The sequence below is a fragment of the Mastigoproctus giganteus genome, chromosome 5 (genome assembly GCF_048544385.1).
Source record: "Mastigoproctus giganteus isolate SK-2022 chromosome 5, ASM4854438v1, whole genome shotgun sequence".
Lineage (NCBI taxonomy): Eukaryota > Metazoa > Arthropoda > Arachnida > Uropygi > Thelyphonidae > Mastigoproctus > Mastigoproctus giganteus.
The window spans coordinates 93,394,002-93,407,595 of record NC_143579.1 but is presented as its reverse complement, the minus strand read 5'-3'; the positions used below and the strand labels follow the sequence as shown (position 1 = coordinate 93,407,595).

The window sequence follows — 13,594 nt, the reverse complement described above, 5'->3', positions numbered from 1 at the left end:
ACCTAATTGCCATTATTCCTTTTGAAGATGTATTTTTCTGTGATGGGAAAGGAAGAGGTGATGAGGAAAGATCTAAATAAGACTAAGGCTCCTCTGACTCTTTTCGGTTTCCTGTTCTAGTAGCTTCGAACTAAATGTTCCCAGATTTTTCGTTATGTAGTTGTCCCTTGAATAAATTATCTGGACTATGGATCTATGAGGGTGGGTCAAATGAAACTGAGAATTCTTTTTTTTCCCAATAACTGGTATTTATTTTTCAAAAAAATCCACCCATAGTTTCGGCACTTAACCCACTGTAAAAGCAAAGTACAGTGGGTTTAAGTGCCCTGATTATAAAATTCTTTTCCTTGTTGTTTGATTGTTTCCTTCACTTCATCGTTCGTATGTAATTAGAGTCCTGAAAGATCATTTTCAGTCTTCCAGAAACACGAAAAGCATTCATAGTTGTGTAGACAGGCCCCATGACATATCCAGCTACTTAACCGTTGTACACGGATCTACCCTGATGATGATGTTGTCTACCAAGACCATTCCTTCTGTAACAACTATGTGAGCTTGACCTGGGCGAAGGTCATCCCACAGAGATTTTTTCCCTTCACCGTAACGATCTGCCCATTGGTACATGGAGGTAACATAGTTGCCAAAGTGTATCTTTTTCATACGCCGGTGAATTTATGCTTGAGAAATGCCCTTCGCTATAAGAAACTGAATAACACTGCACTGCGCTAGTTTTAAGGTGCCCACCAATGTGAACGACATTACTCTCTCTCTACCGCTATACATCTCCCTGCGCATACAGACGGCAACGTGCCTAATATTCAACAGAAGCATTCAAAATTCAATCCATAAATATGTATTCGTGTACATAATTTACATTCATGCATATAACTCACAAGATCCTTACACAGTATATTCCCGTTATAACACTCCTGTTTATAGCGCTATTCTGCTGTTAGCGCTCTTTTCTTCTAGTCCCATGAGCGCCATACATTTTTTAACGTCTATAGGAATCCTATTTCAAATACTTTCCCGCTTAAGTCCCATGTTTAGGGTTGCAAGAAGAAATAAATCTAGGTATAACCGTTCTTATTCTTCAGTTTTGGTTTTGAGAAATGGATGATAATCGTTTATGTCGCATGTTCTTTACAACTCGGTGTCTTTTTTATCGGTGCACCCGTACGCTTTTCTTTTATCTTTTATTAATTCAACATTGTTCGTACACTTTCCTTGCTGACAGGATAATCAATAAATATATTTTGTGTGTATGTCACTGACGTTACTGTTGGTCGAGGAACCCTCTGATTATCCTACAGGTGTTCAGGATTGAGACTTTCTGGAGTTCCTTGTAGGTGTTCTCTGGGTAACCTATTGCTGCTAAGCCATTATGTAGGATCTTTAGCACCATACCTGTGGTTGACACTATGATCGGGTGATTTTTTTGATTGATTTGGTAGTTGTTGGCGCATCGGCTTCTGTGGCCATATTGCACCTCCCAAGGTTTTTTTTTTGCAGTACTTTGATCCAAGCCCGAGGCGGGAATCGAAACCCGCGACCTTTGGGTTGCCGGGCAGGTACTTTACCCACTCGGCTAGCCCGGTCGGCACTATGATCGGGATGGTCGTTACTTATTGCATATGCCACATCTCTTTGATCTCCTGTCTTAGGTTCGTGTACGTCCTGATTTTTTCCCCATGGGCTTTCTGCAGGTTGCCAGTGTTGGGTACCGCTATTTCAATCAGATAGGTAGCCTTTTCCTTCTTGTCCACAAGGGTTATGTCCGGTCTGTTCTGTGGGATTGTCCTATCCGTTATTATGACGCAGTCCCAGAACAGCTTGTGGGTCAGGCTCTCTAATACTGCCTGGGGTTCGTAACTGTAGTACGATACACTTTCGTCGATCAACTGGCATTTCCTTGCTAGCTTCTGATGTATTATCCTAGCTACCTGGTCGTGTCTATGAGTGTACTAATCTGGGTGATCACCTTGCATCCCACGGTGATATCTTAGATCGTTTCTGAGGCCAGATGACATCGTCGACATGTGTCATTAAACACTCCGGGCTCCTTGGCGATGTATTTTCTATAGTTCCTGCTGTTGATTACCTGGTCTTCGATGGCGAGCATCAATCCTTCAGTCTCGGGGAAGAGGGTCCCGCTCGTGAGCCAAGCATTGGAAGCAATTTTATCTATGTGATCTTGATGGAGATCAATGTAGTGTCTTCCATGGACTGTCTTCTCTGCCCACCTTTCTAGCTTCGTTTGTGGCTCTAGGGTGAAGGGGAGACTCCTCGCTTAGGTTGAGTGGGGTATACCGCTTGTCTGGCTTCCTTATGGCCTGGTGGAGTGCTGCTGCTGTGTTTCTGGAAGTAATCCTTGAGGTTAACTATCGCTGTCTTCTGTTGCTCAATGAGGTCTATCAGGCCCCTTCCTCGTTCTTCTCCGCCAATTGTCAGTCTCTCCACGGCAGATTTCGTGTTGACGGCTCTTGGCCATCAAAGTCCTTGTCTTTCTCATGACATCCTCCAGCTCGGTGCTCGTCCAATCTATGACCCCGAAGGAGTATATTAGCACTGGGACTGCAAAGGTGTTTATGGCTTTAACTGTGTTCTCTCCGTTCAGCTTTGCTTTCAGCAGGCTTCTGAGTCTCTGATGGTATTTTTCGGTCAGGCAGGCCTTAATTTCCTTGTGCTGTAACTGCTGAGCCTGCATAATCCCCAAATATTTGTAGGCCTTTCCCTCTGCCATGGCTTCGATCTCTTTACCACTCTGCAGCTAGTAGTTTCGGTTGACTAATTTTCCCTGGTGCAATCCATAGGTCTTGCATTTGTCTAGACCAAATTCCATCATAATATCATTGCTGAATTCTTCGGTGACCTGGAGTAGTTGCTGGAGGTGCTTCTCGGTTCCCGTGTAGAGCTTGATGTCATCCATGTACATCAGGTAGGTGAGGGTGCAAAGTTCGTAGGTTCCTCCTTTGAAGTTATATCCGTACTTACTACTGTTGAGCATGGTAGATAGCGGATAAGTGCTAGACAGAACCGCAATGGGCTCAGGGGGGGGGGGCATCTCCCTGAAAGATTCCTCTCCTGTTGGGAATTCGCCTGGTTGTGATGTTTTCGAACTTAATGGTGGTACTCCATTTCGTCATCATTTCTCCTAGGAAGTTTATCACTATCGGATTGACTTCGTAGATGTTCAGCGCCTCTATTAGCCGGCTATGAGGCACGGAGTCGAAGGCTTTGCGGTAATCGATGTAGGCTGTGTACACGTTGCGGCGCTTTTTGGAAGCTTGCTCCATAACCGCGGCATCTATGGTTAATTGCTCCTTGCATCCGTTGAGGGAATATAAGGGGACAACTGAAATTACCATTTTTAACATGCTTGGGCTAGGAGCTGCAGTAGCTAAATTGAATCATAAAAAATGTCCTGGCATTGACCTCATTGAGAATCAAGTGATTGAAAAATTTTATGAATTCTTCCCTAAGACTTTATTAAACTTATTTAATAAATGTCTGCTAAGGCATTTATTAAATAAGTTTAATAAAGGGGGGGCTTTTAGAGGGGCTTTTCCCTCTTGAATGGAAGCTTGCACTCCTAAAAATCTTGCATAAACTGAGAAAGCCAAAAACAAATCCCAGAGCATACAGGCCAATCTCTTTATTGGCCAATCTTGGAAAATTATTTGAAAGGATGATTGCCCCAAGCATTTTAAAATTATTTACAGAACATCAACTCTCCTCTGATTGCCAGGTCGAACTCAACAAAGGACGATCCACTGAGGACGCAATCTCAACCTTGCTGACTTACATTCAGGAGACAAACAGCAAATATGTTCTTGCTGTTTTTATTGACCTTGAGGGCGCTTTTGATTCCCTCTGGTGGGAGAGTACTCTCAGGTCACTGCAAATGGAAATGTGTGACGACTACCTGTTCAAAGTCCTTAGATCTTACTTTAAGGATCGACAAATTAGAGTATGTGCAAAGCATTTATCATAAACGACTACCGTTTCAAGAGGATGCTCTCAGGGTTCAGTCTTGGGACCTCACTTCTGGAATGCAGTGCTAGACCAGTGGCTCACGAAGGATAGCGATGAGTTCATCAAAGTTACATATGCAGATGACCTGGTGGTAGCAGTGCAAGGAGGAGCAAGACAGATTCTCGAACAAAAAATTGAGTCAGTTTTGAATAATTTACTGGCATGGGCGGGTTTAAATAAACTAAAGATTTCTGTCGCCAAGCCCAATTTCATGGTGTTTAAACACCACTTCGATTATGGAAGGCCGCCAAAGGTAACCATATATGGTACTCAAATTCCATATTTTTTTATTATTATTTTATTATTATTAGCTATATGGTGCAAGGAAGCCTGAGGCTTATGCTGCACCAGCCAAAAAAAATTCCCTAATTACCCTGAGAGAGAGAGAGAGAGAGAGAGAGAGAGAGAGAGAGAGAGAGAGAGAGAGAGAGAGAGAGAGAGTCAAAAGTAGAAGGGAATCACCAAGAAAGAGAATAATGATGATATCCAGCTCAGGACCCTGGTGTGCCAAGCCCATACTCACCAGATGTGAGCCCCTTACTGTTTTCTCATTAGGTATTTGTAATGAAAAATGTACAGAACACCAAGTATTTGGGTTTAATTTTAGATCATCTCAGGTTTCATGTACATGTCACTAAAATCAATGAAAAAATCAAAACGTTCGTAGTTGCAGTTGCTAGAATTTCCCCCAAGGAACTGGGTTTATCCAAAAAAACTCTGGTACTACAAGACGATATTTCTTCCCATTGTAGTTTATGGTGCTGGTATTTGGTTTGAGGCTGCTACCAAGGTTACAAATAAAGCTAAGCTTCTGTCCCTGCAATGTGCAATGCTGCTTACAATTATATGCACTCCCAGGACAGTGTCGCCAAATGCCTTACAGGTTATTCCAGGTACGATTCCCTTGGATTTACACATTATTTTCCAAAGTATTGTATACCACTTAAAAAAGGGATGGCCGTTACAAATACTGAATATCACCTCTAATCCAAATAACAACATAAAGGAGGAAAAATGTAGAATTTTGGGTTAGCTTGTGAATTGCTGGCAACAACGTTGGGATCTGAGTGAGTATGGAATCATTACAAGAGGGTTCATTCCAGCCGTAAGCTTTGCAATAGACAAGAGAGTGTCTTCTCGGTTTGCTCCCACCATGACCATGAGTTACTTAATCACTGGACATGGCTTAAAGGCCAAACTATTTGAAAGAGGATTAGAACCTGATCCCTACTGTTCGTGCGGTGAGGTTGAATCTTGGAGGTATGTCATACTTGAATAAGGACTGTATACTTCAGACAGGCAGGAATTACTAAATAGGTTACCAAACCTCATGGAGAATAATTTACCTCTCTTGGTTCAGAGGTGGGACATCTTTGCTTTACTTCAGGAATTCTCGGCCAAAGTTTTTAAAAGAAGACAGGAGTTAAGAAATCTATTTCAGGATGCCAATTAACGGAAGTGCTGCATATTTGAAGACAGAACGCTTCGTGTACCGTCATCTTCATAGGATGTTTCTAGTTTACAGTGCGAGTTGATCTTCAGCTCCTGGATACCCAAATGCAGGCTTGCATTTGTGGATGGACTCTAAGTGTTAATGTTTTCTAGGTGTTATTTAAGTTAATGTCATTCTAAGTGTTATTTAAGTTAATGTCATTCTAATGTTAAGTTAATGTCATTCTAAGCGTATGTATGTATGTATTTGCTATTACATGTAAATAATTGTATAATGTTGCTTTTGTTTCAACAAGTATACATTGTTCCTAGTTGGAATTTTTTATTATTTTTTTTTTTCGCTGGCCTCCAAGTCTGGGCAGCCTTGAGGGCGTGCTGACGTCTACCAGTATAGCACTACTTCCAGTAGGTGTGGGATTTGTGCATTAAAGCACACACAGAGAGTGGTTGATTCAGGTGTTGGTTAGTCCCTGTTTTTTTTTTTTTTTTCTCCTTGGTTCTTGGCGGCCTGAGACCAGGGATGTAGGCACCCAACAGTATTGCACTTCTTCTGTTGGGTACAAGATTGTGCTTTGGCACTATAGATTATAATAGTAGAAGCAGGTCCGGCTCCACGTGCCAGGGACGGGCATCAGTTGGCAGCTGCTGATATCAGCTGCTTCCTGATGGCAAAGTGACCTGACATTAACAACACACTAAATACACAAACATTTCTTTAATACAATTTTAATCCTTCCTATACAAAATTTAACTATTACATTTAGATATATTTGTGTTTTCTAACCATCTCAAAATTTTCCTTGTTTTGAATATTCTATTTCTTAGCTATATTTCAGCCCCCCCCCACACACCCGACCGGGCTAGCCGAGTGGGTAAAGTACCTGCCCGGCAACCCAAAGGTCGCGGGTTCGATTCCCGCCTCCAGCTTGGATCAAAGTACTGCAAAAACCTTGGGAGGTGCAATATGGCCACAGAAGCCGATGCACCAACAACTACCAAATCAAAAAAAAACCACACACACACACACAGTCCCTGGTGGCGAAATGGCCTGACGCAGCACTATTTTTTCAGGCCTGTTTTGCAGAGGTTCTGAGCTTTTACAGGAGTAATAAGTGGAGATGGGCTTATGTCTAGGGGCCACCCTTCATATCAGGACACACAAGCAAATGTACAGAAAGACTACAGCATATATAAGAGTATGTATATAAAATCTGTATATAAATCTTGTATATAAATTGATTAATATGTATCTTGAGAATGCATATACAGTTGTGTGTTAATAAATGAAAAAAAAAGAAATGCATCCTTTGCTCAGCCGCTTGCATCCTTCCTGCTGTTCGGTCATTATGTTCTGGCTTTCCAAGTGGTCTGATATCTTCCTGGTTATGCAGCTGGTGAGGATCTTGTACATTGCTGGGAGGCAGGTGACTGTCCTATATTTTACTGGGTTTCTTGTATCTTCGTCTTTAGGCTTCAGATATGTGATTCATTGAGGGAGAAACTTCAGGATTGTCTCTGGGTGCCTTATCATTCGGGTGAACTGCTCTACCAGGTGCTTGTGTGTGCAAGTGAGCTTCTTGTACCAGTAGTTGTGGACATTATCTATGTCCACAACTACTGGAGTTCGCCAGTTGTGAGAGTCCTTGATCGTCTGTTTTCCTTCTTCTTCCTGAATATCCCACCCTCTCATTTCTTGTACGTCCTTGGATTTCTTGCGTTCTAGTTCTATCCAGGTGGCTCGTCTGCTATGTCTTATTTTCCTACTCCACATGTTTCCCCAGAACTCCTCAATCGTCTTCTTCTCGGGTGGTCCGTTCCCTTCTTTCCCGTCTTCTCCGAGATTCCTGTAGAAGTCTCTTTGGTCCTCATCGAAGATTCGATTGTTTATTTTCCTCTGGGAGCTCTCTTTGTATCGGCTTAATCTCTTGCTGAGTGCAAGGAGGTTCTGCTTCAATGTGTCCAAGTACTCTCCTATTTTCTGATTTTTTGTCTCATGTTTACTGCGGATGCTGTCTCTCTTGAGGATGCTCTTCACTTTTCCAATTAATTTCTTACTCCTATTGCCCCGTTGGTACTGGGTCAATTGGCCTATCTTGACTCTTAATTCTTCTTTATTATGGTGCGGTCCCAGTACAGCTTGTGGGTTAGGGTCTCTAGTATTGCCTGGGGTTCGTACTTGTAGTATGGTACACTTTCTTTGGTCAACTGGTAATGTTTTTATTATTCACGCACTTATTATTATTATTATTATTATTATTATTGCTCTTATATTATCTCTCCCAGATTGTGGGATTCCACTCCGTGAAGGTACTGCTACTAAGTACACAGGATGATTATAATATCTGGTATTACTGTGGGTCGAGGAAATCTCTGATTATCCTACAGGTGTTCAGAATTGCGACTTTCTGGAGTTCCTTGTAGGTGTTCTCTGGGAGACCTATTGCTGCTATGTAGAATCTTTGGCACCATACCGGTGGTTGCCACGATGATCGGGATGGTCGATACTTCTTACATCTTCTTGACCTCATGTCTCAGTTTCGTGTACTTCCTAATTTTTTCCTCATGGGTTTTCTGAACATTGCTAGTGTTGGGCACTGCTATGTCAATCAGGTAGGTAGCCTTTTCCATCTTGTCCCCAAGGGTTATGTCCGGTCTGTTGTGCGGGATGGTCTTATCCGTTATTGCGCGGTCCCAGTACAGCTTGTGAATTCGGGTCTCTAGTACTGCCTGGGGTTCGTTCTTGTAGTACGGTACACTTTCTCCAATCAACTGTATTTCCTCGTTAGCTTCTGTTGTATTATCCTGGCTACCTGGTCGTGTCTATGAGTGTACTCAGCCTGGGTGATTACCTTGCACCCCTTATTAACAATCAATAATAATAATTATTATTATTATTAATAATAATTAATAATAATTATTATTATCATTATTATTACCACATTGCAAAAATACTCAACATATATTTAGTTTAACTTAATAGAAATCTTTTCAAACTTACTTCTAGCAAGCTCACAGAGATTACGAACGAGCGTGACAATCTCGCATAGCCACTTAAACCAACCCAATCTATATCGACAGTCAGCTATAGCATCATTGAAAGCTTTCATGCACTTTTTATAGGGACCACCGATCTTCTCGTTGCAGACATTAATCATATTCCCAATCCACCTAAACATATTCTTGATTGCTTCCACTGTAAAAAAAAATTATATCTTATTAAAATCATTCAAATGACAACTAACAACAAGTGCATTTTCTTCTGTGGCAGAGCTATCACACCAAATTGAATCTCTTTTATTAGTTACCTTTTCTATCAAGTCATAATATACAATACTAAATTATTATAAAAATTATAATTTACGGGAATGGGGAATGAAGTGATCCCAGTACATAAAGAAAGACTCGTACTCTTCAAAACATGGCGTATTACAGTGAATTTAGGGAAATAGTAGACATGGCTCGCGTCTTGTAGATATGAAAAAAAAGTAACTTTTTTCTACATTGTTATCACTATAGCATAATTTCTGGGAGCCACCATAGACAGGGTACACATACACATGTTATTAGTATAATATTACGACACATTACCATCATCTTAAAACATAATACACTAGTACGTTGCATCTGTAGAAGTGTTTGGTGTTCGCGAACCGATTTGCACATCTGAGGGCAGAAAATGAGAAAATAATACGGGGAAGTTCCACGCCCTCCAGCTCAGATCAGCTAACAATAGCCCCAAAAATGAAGGTGCTTTTAAGAATTCTTTTAGTATTCGATCCCGCCCAAGAGTGGCCAAACGGTTTTACTGTCACGGAAAACTTTTTCACTTGAGCAGTAGTTGTTGTTGATGTGGTGGTTATGGTGGTTTTTAGCCGCGTAAGAAACAGTATCACCTTTTGTGCCTTTAAAATATGATATCTGCTCTACACCATCATCTACTTTTTTCCCTGTCCTATTCCACCTATCCCTATCGTTGTTGCGCAATATATTTTCCGTTCTCTGATGATAGTTACCGACAATCCAGAGCACGCCAATGGATTACCATTTGACAAGAAAGTGTAAAAGGTTGACATAGAACAGGAGCAAACTCCGAGCACAAGTTTTGAGAACAAGTGGAGAAATACCATCAGAACCTGGAGTCTCCCTGTCATCAAGACTCTTCAAAATTCTTGTGACATCCTTTTAACAGAAGACCATAGGGAGACACTGAGTGGACTGTACTAGGAATAGTAGAAGGGTGGTTTACCAAGATTATCAATACAAGACTGAGAAGAAAAGTGGGATGCTAGGTCGACTTTATCTTTAGCTGAGGTAGTCACAGAACCATCAGTTTTTTAACAGAGGTGGGAATAGAGATGGGGAAAAGTTGCGGCCAATTGCTTTGGCAAGAGACCAGAATGCTCGACTACCACTAGACAAGAAACAGGTTTTCTACTCTTCGCCTGTTAAAAATCTAATTTGGACTGATTAATAACTGCTTTACAATTGTTGTGAGCATTGGTGTAGACAGAAAATGAATCTGGAGATTTGAATGTAAGCCAATTACAATATGCAACATTCTTACTTTGAATAGCCTTAGCGCATTTTTGGAAATGCCAAAATTTAGATAAAGGACGAGATTTTAAGGTGGAGTGTGGAATAAAGGAGTTCATTCTACAATAATAATTTTACTAACACAATCTGGGCAAACAATGATATCAGAAAATTTTAAATAGTACTTCTACTAAATAAAAGCAGAATATAAATCTTACAGATCATCCTACTTTACATTCTTGTAATGCCAAACAACTTGAGTTTGAGAATGGCCACGAGAGAAAGGTTCCGTTGGAAAAGAGACCTGAAGTGCCTAGGTGGCCACTCACATCGACCATGTATTTGGAAGCGTTGTTTGTGAGAAAAAAAAATCCTTTAAGATCAAGAGTGTTGGCTGTGTTGTGAGGATTGTCTGGTATTCTGGTAGGTAAATGAACCTGTGCGAGGTCATCAGTAATTGCAAAAGCTTCAGCATCTCCACCGGTTGGGTCCACGTGACTAGAAATCGGAAGCCAGCTGGAGTTGTGAACATTAAAATCACCAAGAAAACTTACCTCACTCTTAGGAAAGTTGAACTGGATAAAGTCAAGTTTCAAGGAAAGGAAGTCAAAGAGTTCCAAGAGATTGGTGGAGTTGAGAAAACAATAGAGACAACAGATGAATTAAGCCAGAGAAGATCAAAAACAAGATATTCCAAATTACTAAGTCTCTGACAGGGAATATCAGAGCGGATATACGCACAATTACCACCTTTGAGGGGAAAGGAATCAACAGCGAATAATAATTAAGACAACTGAGATGAGCAGTGGTTGAATCAACCGATAATTGGATTCTATCATAAAATAGCAAGTGCAGCTTGACGGACTGTTAAGTAGAAATGGATATCATTCAGATCGGAACTGAGACCACGTATATTTGTGATATGAACGAGGAAGTGTTTGAGAGGTTAAGATCTTTTTCGCCATAAGTTTGTTTTATTAGTTTGACTATTCATGATGTATTCAGTAGCAAGAAAAGGTGGAGAAGACACGTTGTATGATGTAATGAAATTTTTGAATATGGCGTATCACGACAAGAATATACCCAGCCCCTGGACATAATCTGCCTCGACACTTCCCCCCATACACACTACTCGGACTCCCTCCAGCTCATTGGATACTCAAGCTGTCCAAGTCTGCAGATGATACAAAGGTTGGCAGGGTTGTTAATGACTAATGGCAGTGTGCTACTGCAACAGGATCTAGAAAAGTTGGGCAGATGGGCTGAGAAGTGGCAACTTTTTTTTTTTTTTTTATGAAAACCCCAAACATCGAAGGTATCAAAACCTATAGTGCTTAGTACCGTGTATGGGTTGAAGGAGAAGTATGGGGGGGGGGGGACCTTGACAAATGCACTGCATATGGGTAGAAGTAACCCCAGAGAAACGTACCAACTGTGTGATACTACATTTAGGGTGGTAAAAATGAAAAAGACATTGGGGTAATTGTGCAGTCAGATATAATTTTTTTGAGCAGTGCAGACAGGCTGCCAGAGCAGATCATGGGGTACTGTCAATAATATACAGGAATTTTGCTAGTAGAGAAAAGGGGGTGATTATCCCTTTGTATAAGGTAATGATTAGGCCATGCTCAGAGTACTGCGTAAAGGTGTGGAGGGCAACAGAGAAAGGCAATAAGCACGGGCGCCGAAAGGATATTTTTCAAGGTGGTGCGGGAATAAATTTTTTGTTCACCAAATTTTCATCAAACTAAATTAATGAAATATTAAAAATTGTGCATTACTTCGAAATCCAAAGGTGGTGATGATGCATGGGCGCCGGCAGCATGATGCAAGGTGGTGCACTTGCACCACCTTGCATCATGCTGCCGGTGCCCATGGCAACAAGATTGGTGAGAGAAACGAAGGGGTCCTCTTACCAAGAAAGGCTTAAGTTCTGCAAATTGCAGCGTCTGGAGACTAGGCACCTGCAAGGTGATCTAATTGAAGTGTATAAGGTTTTGAATGGGTTGAGCTGGCCAATTCTGATGGGATTCTTCCTCTTGCTCAGATTGCGAACCTGAGTGGGAATAAATTCAAATTGAAGAAAGATAGTTGTAGAATAAATGTGGGGAAATTTCCCTTTAGCCAGCGGATAGTTGATTGCTGGAACATCAGAGGGAATGGATGAGTGAATTTTTTTTTTTTTTTATTACTACTACTACTTCCTAGAGAATTACCAATAGGCTCGGTCCGGTGGACTATCTAGCGGCCGGCCTTCGAAAACCGTTTTACGGCTGTACCCTCGAAACATAAGGAAGATTTAGATTGGATTCTGATGCGTCTAACACCCTTACAACAGCCAAGGAACCAGCACATATGTACTTTTTGTCAGTGATGAAGCATTGTGATTACACTCAATGCTTCATTGAGTGTCAATGAAGGTGGAGTTAAAAAAAATATTTGTATTCATTCAGAAGTAGTTGTGATAGAAAGTTGAAACAAAAAACATGTATTACACTTTTTCAACCTAGCCAACAGAAAAAATGACACATTTTTGCCACCTCTCCATACACTTCCGCAGGGTAATTTTGTAGAAGTCCTCTGATTGTCCTTCAAACCATGACACGGCAGTAGAAATCGCCTCACTATCAGCAGCAAAGTACTTTCCAGGAAGAAAAGACTTCAGTGCAGGAAAGAGGAAGAAATCTGAAAGTGTAAGGTCGGGGCGGGGAGATACAAGCAGGATGCGGCAATATTTAAAACCCACATTCTTAGGAACAACTTACTTCAGTTTGCAAGGAATGCACAGAGGAATTATCGTGGACAGGTATACACCTTTTGACGGCTTTTTCCGTCTTCTTTTTTCTTTTATTGCAGTATGTAGCTTTATGAAGAGGTTAGAATAATATTTCACCGTCACAATACAGCCCTTCTGAGGGTAATTTCTTAGTATTACACCACGCTGATACAAAAAAAAACTGATACCATCGCCTTGCCAGCATTTGGCTGCACCTTTGTCTTTTCGGGGGGTGGTGATTCTGTATACCTTCATTGTTTTAAATTTTTCAGTTTCGGGATCATAGTGATGGATCAATGGATCAAGATTTCATCAATGGCGACTAGCCGTGAAAAATAATCCTCTTGCTTTTGTTGGCACATCGACAACATTTCATGTGCACATTGTGCCCTTTCCTTCTTCTGGTAAGGAGTCAAAAGTCTGGAAACCCATCTAACAGACATTTTACTCATATGCAACTGTTGATGGATGACGTTCTCCAAAGAACATACACTAATTTAGAGCTATGCAGCTAGTACGGCAATCTTCCAGGATTAATGCCTCAATTTTTACAACACTCTGTTCTGTTACAACAGTTGCTTGGCGTCCTGGAATTTCTTCATCATGCACTGAGGTTCTTCCACGTTTGAACTGTTTATACCAATCTGCAACAACACTCTAACCTGGGCAGTTTTCTCCATAAAAAGAAACATTTCTTTGTGAACCATTTTGGGTGTTTTCCCTTGCAGAAAGAGGAACCGAATCACTGATCTGTATTCCACTTTTCTATTGTGACACTTCACTTCATTCAGCGCTGCA

The 13,594-nt window shown here is 41.1% G+C and overlaps 1 protein-coding gene across 1 annotated transcript in view; it reads right to left on the bottom strand.

The window, feature by feature from the left end:
• Nucleotides 1-13,594, bottom strand: part of LOC150085567 (DC-STAMP domain-containing protein 2-like) — a 74,230-nt gene that overhangs the window by 30,018 nt on the left and 30,618 nt on the right. The window contains exon 5 of the mRNA XM_090374605.1: nt 8,486-8,680. Coding sequence (XP_090230731.1) covers nt 8,486-8,680 — 195 coding nt within the window. The remainder of the gene's footprint in view (nt 1-8,485; nt 8,681-13,594) is intronic.